We start from the raw sequence: 13206 nt of genomic DNA, 5'->3' as shown, positions 1-13206 counted from the left end.
TTTACATTTCTTGAACAAATATGAACACAAAATGGTTTACTCCATAGTATTTTCTAATAGTTCTTCTCTTTCCTTCTTCATGCCCATATTGGCTCTGCTCAGCTTGAATCGGCTCTGCTCTGCTCTTCTCATTTCTTTTCTTTTCCCTCTCCCTTACTTTGTTTTTTCCAGGGACATTTTACCACTGAGCTACACCCCCAGTCCTTTTTAATTTTTTATTTTGACACAAGATCTTGCTTAGTTGCTGAGGCTGGCCTTGAGCTTGTAGTTCTTCTGCCTCAGATTACTGAGTTGCTGGGATTATAGGCAGGTGCCACTAAGCCCAGCAATTTTTTTCTTGATTTTATAATTTTTTAAATGTTGGAATATTTTCAGTTATATAATGTAGTGTCTTGTGTCTGGGTTCCAAGTCCAAACACAAAATTTATTTATATTTCAGATATGCCTTATATATGTTGGTGAAGGTAATTTTGTGCAATATTTTAAATAATTTTGTGCATGGAACAAAGTGTCGTGACATAGGATTTTCCACTTGGATTATGTTAGCTCTCAAAGTTTTGGGTTTTGGAACATTTTGGAACATTTTTGGAACATTCAACCTGTATTAAATCAATTTTTTTCTTCTTTTTATGGTCCTGGGGATTTAACCCAGTGCCTTGTTGCATGCAAGGCAAGCACTCTAGCAACTGAACTATATCCCCAGCCCCCTGTATTAAATTTTACAGAAGAAAATACTCAGTGGCATGCTCCAGTATTCCCAATTACTTGGGAGGCTGAGGTAGGAGGATCACTTGAGCCCAGGAGTTCAAGACCAGAAAAACAAACAACAATAACAACAAAAGAGAAACAAATAAAACCATTTCCTGGGATAATTGATTCTTAAACATCCAACAATGTGTTTTGCCTTTCTTTTAGAATTTTTCATTCATCATGCAGTGTGGTTTTATCTATCTATCCATCTATTATTTGCCCAATTTACTTCACCTAGGAGAGGCTCCCTTTCTCCTGACTTAAGAGGAGAATTGCTAATAGGTACTAAATAGTTATAAGTACAAAATTCTATATTTATAGTCAACCATGACACAATGTGTTTTTTAAAATATAAAAAATAATAAAGGCTTTACTCTTTCCTGTTTGTGGTTGGTTTATTCAGGGCTGTTGGGACATTTGCTAGAGCCCTGGACTGTAGCAGTTCTGTGAGGCAGCCTAGCTTGCACATGAGCGCCGCTGCAGCTTCCCGAGACATCACGTTGGTAAGATGCACTTTGAAATTTTGGGGTTATCCTTTTGTTACCTTTTTTTTTCTTTTTTAATATGGTGCTGAGGATTGAACCCAGGGCCTTGTGCATGTGAGGCAAGTACTCTACCAACTGAGCTGTATCTCCAGCCTTTGTTATATGTTTGATTATGAAAACGTTACAGACTTGAGTGCTTTCTGGTTCTTAGCAGTTCCTACTACTTGGTTGACTTGGGCTGGGCTGGGCTGGGCTGGGCTGGGTTACTACCTGGGTTATCTCTCTTTTTTTTTTTTTTGGTGAACTGAAACAAATAAGGAAGACTCATCTACAGAGTTGGTAGGAAATGATAAAAAAGATATTTTGGTGAACATAATTCACCATTCTGACATAACTGTTTTACTGTTATGCTTGTTTTCTGTGTTCCATCTGTATACTTATATAGTTGTAGATCACACATGATTTTTTTTAAATATTTATTTTTTAATTGTAGCTGGACAAAATACCTTTATTTTATTTATTTATTTTTATATGGTGCTGAGGATGGAACCAGAGCCTCCCATGTGCTAGGCGAGCACAACCCCTGTCTGATCACACATAATTTTTTAATAATTTTTTATATACAAGTGATTACCTCTTGAATCTGTTATTATAGGACTTATTTTCTTGTCATGCACCATCAATGTTTAAAGTATCAATATTTAAAATTTTTGTTTCTGTTTTATTTTATTCCACTATGGTTTTATCTTCTGAGTCTGTTTACTGTTTCCACTTGGGGGTCAATTGAAACTTCCCTTATTCAGCTGAATTGTACAACTAATGCCATCGATGGATGAGCATTGGGCCTGGCACTTGTTTCTTTTTCTTCACCCTCTAAGCCCTGGAGGTTTTCCATCAGTTGAAGTTATCTTATAGCATTTTATGAGAGTCCTAGTGGTTTCTCCCTGTATAGTTAAGATTACGGTTTGGTGAGATTAAGCTAGTTGAATAGAGTTCATTGTGTATGACAAAAGTTTCAATTTTGTGATGGAATGGAATACAATGATAGATGATGATGATGATATCATCATCATCATCATCATCATCATCATCATCATCATCTTGGTACTGGGGATTGAATCCAGGAACACTTTACCACTGAGCTACATCCCCAGCCCTTCTAAGTTTTTAAATACAAAATAGGTCTGGGCATGTGGCTCAGTGCTTGAGTGCCCCTGAGTTCAATCCCCATACCAAAAAAAGAAAAGGAAACAAGACCTCGCTAAATTACTGAAGCTGGTCTTGAATCTGTGATCCTCCTCCTCAGCTTTCTGAGTTGCTGGCATTACAGGCGTGCATCATTGCACCTGATGGTTTTATTACTACCTGATCATATACCAGTTTGAGATTCTTTCCACACAATATTATTGTGATAATGAAAAACTCAATCTGGAGTACCTATCAAATTTATTCCTTATACTTTATGTATATTTTTGTACAATTAGAGATTATGATGTAAGCATTAGTAGTCAATAATGATCATGGAACCATTTTTAAAAAATCCTTTTGCAAAGACTAAAATTTTGCTTATAGGTGAAAGTTTTCTCCATTCGTATATTAATATTTTATGTACAATTTATGTACAAGTTTCAAAATGGGTTTATGTTTTGGTTTTCTAGGATTTAGAGATTATTTTGTTATAGACTTAAGAGGGCAAATGTCATGTCTATGTGAACCTTCAAGGAGCAGGTACTTTTATGAACCAGGACTGTGCTACATTGAATCTACTCACCACCTATATGTTTTTTCCTTATTCAGAATTATTTTCCCCAGTTTTAAAATTAATGTATGCTTATTATGAAAAATTGAGAAATAGTACAGCAGCAGCTACAAAAATCTTTGTTCTCATTACCAGGGTGGAACACTCTTCCCATTTTATTATGCTTCCTCTCAGCCTCTTTTTCTGCATTATAAATAATAATAATAGCAAATTACAGTATAGAGGATACTGTAATAAAACTCCACGTAATGCCACTTCAAGCAAATGTTAATATTTTAGTTCTTATAAATTTTTTCAACAATGTAGGTAATGTTGAATCCCTCAGTCTCTTTTTGAATCCTAATTGTCTTTCTCCATCTGTACTTTCTACCTCTGTCACCCCTGCCTCCTGTCATTAAGTAGTTCTGTAACAAGTCTATGTATACAGTCTGTGTTTTTTGTAGTTCTGTGTATTTCTATCTCCAAAGACATTGTTTTTAAATTTACTGTTTAACATTCTGTCCTTTGCCTCTTTCTGAGATCTATCTATGTTAATACACATATACCTAGCTCATTCATTTTAGCTGCTTTGTAAATTTGTATTTTTAATATAATACCGTACCACTTTATTATTTTTATTTAACTAGTTTTTGCAACACATGGGATTGAACCTAGGGGTGCTCTACCACTGAGCTGTGTCCTCAGCCATCTTATTTTTTAGTTTGGGACAGGGTCTAACTAAGTTACTGAGCCTGACCTCAAACTTGCCTCTTGACTCGGCCTCCTGAGTTGCTGGGATTATACACATGTACCACCATGTCTGGCATATTTTTATTTTTAAGAGACAGGCTTAGGCTGGCCCTGAACTTCTGGGTTTAAATGATCTTCCTGCCTCAGTCTCCAGAGTAGCTGGGAGTATAGTTATGCACTGTCATACCTAGACCACATTAGTTATATATTCTGTTATTACTGAGCATCAGGAGTGCTTTATAAACATTTTTATTTTGCTCTTATTAATTTTGGGGGGGGGGAGTTGAACACAGGGGTGCTTAACCACCAAGCTGCATCCCCAGCCCTATTTTGTATTTTATTTAGAGACAGGGTGTCACTGAGTTGCTTAGCACCTCACGGTTGCTGAGGCTAGCATTGAACTTAGCTTCCTCCTGCCTCAGCCACCTGAGTTGCTGGGATTACCGGCATGTGCTACTGTGACCGGCTGCTATTATTCATAACGCTGTGTTGAAAATTCCAACATATCCCTGTGTGAGCATGTGTTTAAGTATTCTAGGCTATAACTAAATGGAATGCTGATTCTATTCACTGAACTACAACCCCACGTCTTTTTAAATTTTATTTTTGAGACAGGCTGTCATGAAGTTGCTGAGGCTGGCCTTAAACTTATGATTCTCCTGCCTCATTTTCCCAAGTAGCTGGGATTAAAGGCATGAACCACCACACCCAAATACCTCCAACCCCCTCCAAATTCTCAACTGTGAAAATATTTTTTCTCTGAATGCTGGAGAAAGCCTCCCATGTACTAATAGTTTCTTTGTCAACTGCCATTTTCCTATTTTCTGTTTACAGACGAGCTAATTCTAGTTTTAAAAACATTCATTTATTGTAGTAAAAAATGCACTAATTAGTTCTGTAATTCTTGATAGGAGATACCTCCTGAAATTCCCAATTACTGATAAGTGTTACTTAATTAACAGCAATAGACAGGAGAGAAGTAGCAGTAACCACCATAGGGTAGTGTTCATATAAAATTTGACGACACGTAGCCACATTATATCATGGTAGAGTTTTATCATTCAGCAGATCATCTTGAGTTACTTGTGGGAATTACTAAGTGATCTGCAGTCTCTCTTTTTTTCTTTTTCTGTGCTGGGAGTCAAACCTAGTGCCTTATATATGCTAAATGTGAGCTCTGTCAGTGAGGTGTACCCCAGCCCTGTGCTCTGCATTCTTTATCCATTTCCTTATATGATTGTCAGCACTTGATGTTCTCAGATTTTTAATGTTTACTAACCTGATGCTTCCTCTTTTTATTTTAGTCTCTTGATTATTTAATGGGATTAAGCATATTGGCTCTTTTAGGTTTTTCTTTGTGTTTTAGATTCATAGCCTTTGTCCATTGTTTACTTAAAATTTTCTTTTTAAAATTATTCTTTCTGTTGTCATTTTTTTTTAAACCTTTAAACAGCAGAAATCTGTGGACTCAGGATTCTGGAGCTCAAAAGTCTAAATTCAGGGCATCATTAGGGCCATGCTCACTCTGAAGCCTGTAGGGAATAACCTTTCTTGCCTCCCCCGGCTTTTGATAGGTCACTGGCAGCCTTCATCTACCTCGGCCTGTAACTGCATAATCCTGTCCCTGCTTCAGTGGTTACATGGTGTTGGTCTACATCTGGTCTTCTTCTTCTTCTTCTTTTTTTTTTTTTTTTTAGTTGTAGATCAACACAATATCTTTATTTATTATTTATTTTATGTGGTGCTGAGGATCGAACCCAGTGCCTCACACATGCGAGGCGAGCGCTCTACCGCTGAACCACAACCCCAGCCCCTGGACTTCTTGTCTTTTGTTTTATTGATGTGTTTGCCTGTGACCATACTATAGTTATGTTTTGATAACCGATAAAACAAGAATAGTGTGGAATTTGTTTTTACACATAGTTGAATTCATCTAAAACCATAGAATTTTGTGTTCCCCCCTATCCCTAGCCTCCCATGTTTCTGCTAACCACATAATGTAAATGTTTTTTTTTTTTTTTTAAGTGGGGGGCATGGGATGAGGTTGGGGATTGAATTGAGGGTCTTATATATTCTAAGCATGCACTCTGCCGTTGAGCTATGGCCTCAGCTATCAGACACTTTTTGTTATTTTAACAACTGAGAATTTTTAATCTAATGTTGCCTTGTATAGATTCCCTGTTATATATGTAACCAGTCTCTTGTAGTTTAACACTATTGTTATAATATAATGCTTCTCAGATTAAAACTGGGCATGCGGCCCCTGCTACAGTCTGGCACATTTCTTCTACCCAGTTTGAGGAGCAAGAATGAGCAAACCTGTTCTTAAGATGCTCCAGGGCTCTTGTGGCAGCTGATCTTTGGGAGGATTTGCCCTGAGGGGGCCTGTGTGAGGGCTCTTTGGTGTGCAGCTGCAGTGACTCTCTGCTTCCCACTGCTGGCGAATGTGTAGGATGGCAAATGGATTTCTTTGGTAATTGGCTGAATTTTCAGGACCCAGTATTTGTTTCTGCCAATGAATGCTGTACACACACACACACACACACACACACACACACACAAACACACACACACTCAATTTCTTTGAGCTGTGGTCTTGCTATGTTGTCTAGGTTGGTATTGAACTCCTAGAGTCAAGCAGTCATCCTCCTTCAGCCTCTCAAGTAGCTGGGACTACAGGTATGTGGCACTGCGTCTGGTTGAAGGCTATTCTTAAGTGATTTGAAGAGGATACTGTGGATTTGCCTTAGTTATAGTTTGAGTGTCATTTTGTGTGTTTTTTGTATACTTGTCTAGTGTGTTCCTTCCTATTCTCCAGTGTTTTCATCTTTTCTGTCTTTGGTATTTAGTAATTTAGAGGTAACTTTGTATAATATACATTATCTTAAATAATAATAATTGCTATTATTATTTTAAGCAGAAGTAAGCTGAGAGGTTCAGAAAATTTTGTCTTTTTTTTTTTTGAGGGGGGACAACTGGGGATTGAACCCAGGGCTTTGTCTATTTGAAGCAAGCCTTTGCCACTGAGCTACATCCCTGCTGCAAAGGGGCAGAGGCCATGAGAATTGTGTTATGTCCTTTTTGTTGTGGTAATATCACAGTGTGCTTACACAAACTAAGGTGTCACTAGGAAACATAATCTATGGGATCACTCTTCTGTATGCAGACTTTGTTGATCAAAACTGAATTGAGTTTATACAGGTACAGTCTGTGTGCCCCGTTAGGTGGTTTTGGCTAGAAAAGGTCTGTCGCCTTGTGTCTTGAAGAACAAATATTCTGAATATCTTCAGTGAGCTGCTTTCAGAGAATAGCCTCCATACTGGAGAAGTACAGGGACTGGCATTTCTCTTTTGCCTGGAATCTGAGTGTGAAATCATTTTTGGGATAGAATCAAAGAAAAAAGGTTTGGGGGTTGTTTGGAACCTTAGAAGTATACTATAGAGTATTTTACAGATGAGGAGTCCAAGGCGCAAGACAGGCAAAAAAAAATTTTTTTTAAAGATAGACATAACATCTTTATTTGTTTTATTTATTTTTTATGTGGTGCTGAGGATCGAACCCAGTACATCAAAAGTACGAGGCAAGCGCTCTACTGCTGAGTTATAACCCCAGCCCCAAGACAGGCAAAATTTTTAAAGAAATCACTTAGTTAGGGGATACCGGGGATTGAAACTCGGGGGCACTCAACCACTGAGTCACATCCCCAGCCCTATTTTGTGTTTTATTTAGAGACAAGAACTCACTGAGTTGCTTAGTGCCTTACTGTTGCTGCAGCTGGCTTTGAACTCGTGATCCTTCTGCATCAGCCACCCGAACTGCTGGGATTACAAGCATGCACCACTGTGCCCTGCAAAAACTCACTTTTAATTAGTATCAGAAGTTAGAACTATAAACCTAGCTTTCCTAATGACAGGTCCCGTACTGAGAAAGGTCAGACTTTGTTGATTTGGTAGGGTGCAAATCACATCCTGGAACATCTCTAATTCTTATATTGTATTTGATCTTTTAAAAATATAATTGATTTTGCTGTTACCTACCTTATATCTTTTTAATGACTTCTCATTGTTTTTATGATAAGAATTCAGATCATTATTATAGTCAAGTAAGTCTAGAGGGTTTTGCCTGGTGTCTCCAGCCTCTCTGCTCCCACACTGTGTCCTCTGAACTTGGCTGAGCAGTCTTACTCCTTCATAGTCTGTATCCTGCCATAGGACCTTTGCATGCTCAGTTTCTTTGCCTGTTGTTCTCATAGCCCCATCTAGTCAACTCTTATTATTACATTTTTTTTTTTTTTTGTAAATTGTGACTGTCCATCAATCTAGGACAGGTCACTTTGTGCTCACATAGAGAACTAATAAGAGCTCTGAACTCATATGAAATTCAAAACACTTTGAAAGTTCAAATCATTTTAGATACTTGGTCTGAATCACCAGAGCTTTATATACATAGACTGAAGACTATGGATTGTAAAAAAATTTAAGCAAAGGATGCACTTTCAAAAAAAATTGTGGTAAACTATCTTTTTAGCCATTTTTAGTATAGTTTCTTGACATTAAGTAGATTCACATTGTTGTGTAGTCACCACCAACATGCATCTCTAAATTTCATCTTCCCGAGCTGGAACGTGTACCCATTAAACTTCAACTTTGCGCTCCCCTTCCCCAGTCCCACATTGGCACCCAGCCCTGGCAATTGTCATTCTACTTCCTAATGAATTCAACTACTCTTGTACCTCATGAAAATGGAACCATGTAATATTTGCCTCTTCGGCTGTTGTTTATAATGCTACTATGGACAACAATATGCAAATGGGTACAATTTTTATTCCATGGTTTTCTCCCCTTGGATCTATAGCTCAGGATTCATGTAGCTATATGCAAGTTATGCAACCTACCTATGTCTGAGTTTCCTCATCTATAATGGTAATAATAATAAAACTCACTTATTTTGCTTTAGGAGGGTTATGGATGGGCAAGAAGAGGGTACACAGATACGCTCTAGACATTGGTGATATACATGTATCAGGATTTAATGGAACTGCAGTGATTTCCCAGAGTAGGGGCAGTGTGTACATGGCTTGGGGCTGTTTTCCCTGGGCTTCTGTGTTTTCTCACAGGCAGAGAGCTCTCTACCATTGGCTGCCCTGGCTTACTGGAAACAGGTTGATTTATTCAGCAGTTTTTACATCTTCATTTAATATAATGTTCACAAGCATTGGTTTCTCTTGGCTCTTGAGGTCCCACTCTGGGAGAGAAAGCAGTGCCCCAGAGTCCCCAGCAAGACCTCTAGCACCAGCTTTCCAGCCTCTGCACAAGTCTGCCTCTGAGCTCCCATGTGGTATCAGCTTGGGGATCAAATTGCTTAATACTCATGAAGCATTTAGAGTAACATCTGGTGCAGTGTCAGTAAATATTAGTTGCTATTGTTGAGAAGACACTGACAACAATGAAATACTTGTCCTTTTTCCACTTCATGTGTGTTGAGTCTCTCTCACTTTGATTTTACAGCTTTATTGATTGTCTGAAAGCAATTTTTTCTTGGGGGGGCGGGCAGTACCAGAGATTGAAGTCCAGGGTACTCGACTACTGAGCCACATCCCCAGCCCTATTTTGTATTTTGTTTAGAGACAGGGTCTCACTGAGTTGCTTTGTGCCTCATTTTTGCTGACGCTGGCTTTGAAATCGCAATACTCTTGTTGCCTCAGCCTCCTGAGCCGTTGGGATTACAGGCATGCGCCACCATGCTAGGCCCTGAAAGTAGTTTTATCATGCCATACTTACTGTTATTATCAGAGATTCTCAAGTTTGAACATGGTCATTAGGTTATTGCTTTTTAATGTAATTGTTACAAAGAAGTCATGGTAAGATTTAAAGTGATTGAACAAAGGATGTTTTCATTACAAAGGTAATATTTCTCTCAAAGCAAGTCATACTTTTTATAATACATTTTTTTCCATACAGAATAACTTATAAAAAACAAAGTATTTTCGTAAGGGAGCACTGACTTAACAAGAATTTTATTCTTTAGATATCAGTGCTTTGTAGAGATGCTATTAATCATGTACTTCATTCCCTTTATTTGTAATCCTGTTCAAAGCACACATTTCATTTAGGGCCTTGGCGTACTGGGAATTTGAGGATAGTTGAAAAGCCACAGCAGAATATATAAATCTCTTGATTAACATTTTAAATATCAACTTAAATTAGAAATCTAGCCTTAAATGAACATAAAATAGGTAAAACAAGAATTCCTACAACTTTAAAAAACTTATTCTGTTAATTTATAATGATTATTATTCATGTTTCCAAACTACAAAATTAGAATTAGTATTCATGGATGACCACTTCAGTAAGAAATGTGAAACATGAAATTATTCTTGCTGATAGACACATCTTAAAGGCAATAATGTTCTGAATTAGGTGCGCTTCTTTTTATCTGGTTACCCCTCACGAGTGAGCATGAAGCCCTGCATTTGTCCATCTTTTTCCTAAATTTAAGTGTAAACAAATATCTTTTGGAGTGTTAATACTGGCTTTTACTTTGCTTTTTCTCCCATCAATGAAACCTCAGAAAGTCACTGTAGATTTGAGTTGGGGAAAATATAATAAAAATTGCTCTACCAACTGTGTCTTAGGTTATTGGTAAAAAAAAATTGGATTTATAAATGTGAGTTAATGACAGCTTGTGATTTTAATTTCTTAAAATTTACCTTTGTATTCTGAAGTAATACATAAATAACACAAAGATTTGCTGGTTCCCTTTAGCTAGATTCCCCAGTTGTTAGTTTTTACCACATTTGCCTTGTTATCCTTTCCTTCTATTGTCCAGAGACAAAAAAGTCAAAATTATAATGAGTATAAAGCTCTTGCTGGCTTTTATTTACACTACTAGAATCAGACAGCACCTTCTATAAAATAGAATGAGTGTTTTAGTAAGCTGAGCAGAGGAGGGTTGCTTTACAGAAAAGGGGTGAAGAAAGAAAGCCAGAACAGGCTCTAAGAAGCAGATTGGTAGCCAGGTGCTCGCCTGTAATTCCAGTGGCTCGGGAGGCTGAGGCAGGAGGATCTCAAGTTCAAAGCCAGCCTCAGCTAAAGCGAGGTGCTAAGCAGCTCAGTGAGACGCTGTCTCTAAATAAAATACACAGTAGGACTGGGGATGTGGCTCAGTGGTTGAATGTCCCTGAGTTCAATCCCGAGTACCAAAGAAAAGAAAAAAAGAAGCAGCAGCAGCAGCATATTGGTCATTTTTATTTCAAAGTCATGCTCTTTATAGGGGTGAAGAAGAGGGGACTGCCTTAATGTACTGGCTGAGGTAAATGGGTTTCTTCTGATTGGTTGCTGTGAACTTTTCATTTATTTTGATTAAGAGGCACTTAGCAGAAGTGACTCCATTCTGGTTTGGTCTGATTTTGGCAGGAGTCTAAACCTCTTATAAACTTTAACACTGTATTATTATTTTTTTTTCTGAGTAGTTTTACAGCAGGTTTCAGAATGAATGCTCCTTTACTACTAAATATTTGAGGGAATATTTCCTATAATTGAGAATATTTTTATTAACATAGTTGTTACAGAAGAAATTATCATTATTATAATAGTATTATCTAATTTTGAGGCTTTATTCAGGTTAGGTAGTTATCCCAATAATATCCTTTAGAGCAAATGAAAAAGAAATTTTTTTCTAGCTCAAGGTCTCCTTGTAGATAACTTAGGATGTTTACTTGTCATCTCTGTAGTCTCCAGTCTTTTTTTTTAATAGTTTAAAAAAATTGTTCTAATGATAGCAGAATGCATTTTGATTCATTATACACAAAAGGTGCACAACTTTTCATTTCTCTAGTTGTACACAATGTAGAGTTGCACCAAGTGTGCAGTCATACATGTACCTAAGGTAAAGACATTTATCTCATTCCTCCATCTTTCCTTCTCCCTTAGTCTCCAGTTTCAAAGAGTTCCTCTGTCTTTTGTGACCATGGCATTTTATGCATGTCATTTCCCCTCCCTCCCTCCCTCCCTCCCTTCCTTCCTTCCTTCCTTCCTTTTCTCTCTCTCTCTCTCTCTCTCTCTCTCTCTCTCTTTCTTTCTTTCTTTCTTTCTTTCTTTCTTTCATTTTTCCAGAGGTTTCTTTTTTCATTAGTTGTTTAAAAGAATGAGATTTTAGTTTTCTTTATTGTATGTTTCCTATTTAACTTATTTTTGCTCTTTATTGTTTCTTTTCATCTACTTTTAGGTATACTGCAGAGCTCTTTTCCATTTTTTTTTTGGTAGTTGTAGATGGACAAAATGCCTTTATTTTATTTGTTTATGTTTATGTGGTGCTAAGGATTGAACCCAGTGCCTCACATATGCCTTGCAAGTGCTCTGCCACTGAACTACAGCCACAGCACTTCAATTTCTTATGACCATTTTTAAGCCAATTAATTTTCATTTGTCTTCTTTTCCATTATAAACATTTAAGATTGTAAATATTCCTTTAACTCATGTATTTTGAACTGTGAGTTAATGAGGTCATAAAGTTTTGTGGGGGTTGAGCTGGGGATCGAGCCCAGGGCCTTACACTTGATACTCAGTCACTGATCTGTACCCCAACTTGGGATCAAAAGATTATGCTGTTTGCCTTGGGAGTGGTTTGTGGTGCCAATCCTTCTAATGTATTGCAGTTTCTTTTAGGATGTGCAATATGATTCCCCCAATATTTTGTTCCTTTTGAAGCAAAAATTGAAAGGGAATGCATGCTTTTTATATATAATTTTTTTGCCTTGATCATAATGTGAGATTTACTCATAAGAGTTTCTATTCACCTTCTGCTTGAAAAACCTTTATGTTCAGTAATTTTTAGACATGATATGAGAGTTTTTTGTTTTTTGTTTTTGCTGTGCAGAGACTGACACCTGGGCCTCATCATGCTAGGCAAGTGCTTCACCACTGAGCTATATCCCCCCGTTCCCTTGGTACAATGTTTTGGATGTTGTAATTTGTACTAGAATTATAGCTTTATTTTTCTTTTTTTGTTTTTGAGACAGAGTCTCACTTTGTTGCCTAGACTGGCCTCAAACTCCAGAGCTCAGTCTCCTGCCTCAGCCTCCTGAGTAGCTGCAACTGTAGGTGGTGGTACTATACCCAGCTTGTGCTGAAGTTATCAATTTAAAGTTTCACTAAAATTGTTTCTGAGCAAATCCAAAATTAGTATTGAATTCACACACACACACACACACACATATCAGCTATTAGTTTAATAATGCTACATATAACAGGTTGGCTTCCCTGGGGAACAGAGTCTAATGATGATCTTCATTCAAAAAAATTATTAGCAAGTTCCTTTGGGATCAACACCTGTGGAAGAGAAAGGATGGAGCAGGATTGTATAGCGGGGGAAGATGCTTCGATGTTGTCTGAATGACAGACTCAGCTGGACTGGACTCATGGGGTGTGCTGGGAATTGTCTCTCCTCAGAGCCCTTCAACCTCTGCATCATTTAAGTCCAGAC

At 37.5% G+C, this 13206-nt stretch overlaps 1 protein-coding gene across 8 annotated transcripts in view; it reads left to right on the top strand.

The window, feature by feature from the left end:
* MTA3 (metastasis associated 1 family member 3) overlaps positions 1-13206 on the top strand; it is a gene marked incomplete at its 3' end in the record, with an annotated part of 145274 nt that overhangs the window by 77161 nt on the left and 54907 nt on the right. For all 8 annotated transcript variants that reach the window (XR_014018547.1, XM_081264654.1, XM_081264658.1 and 5 more), the window contains exon 8: positions 1154-1253. Coding sequence is in view for 7 of the 8 variants with exons in the window: in XM_081264654.1 (XP_081120780.1) it covers positions 1154-1253 (100 nt within the window). The remainder of the gene's footprint in view (positions 1-1153; positions 1254-13206) is intronic.

Source organism: Spermophilus citellus (assembly GCF_964194105.1).
Source record: "Spermophilus citellus genome assembly, chromosome: 13".
NCBI classification, from domain to species: Eukaryota; Metazoa; Chordata; class Mammalia; order Rodentia; family Sciuridae; genus Spermophilus; species Spermophilus citellus.
The sequence above is the reverse complement of the archived record's forward strand: the minus strand, read 5'-3'. Positions and strand labels throughout refer to the sequence as shown.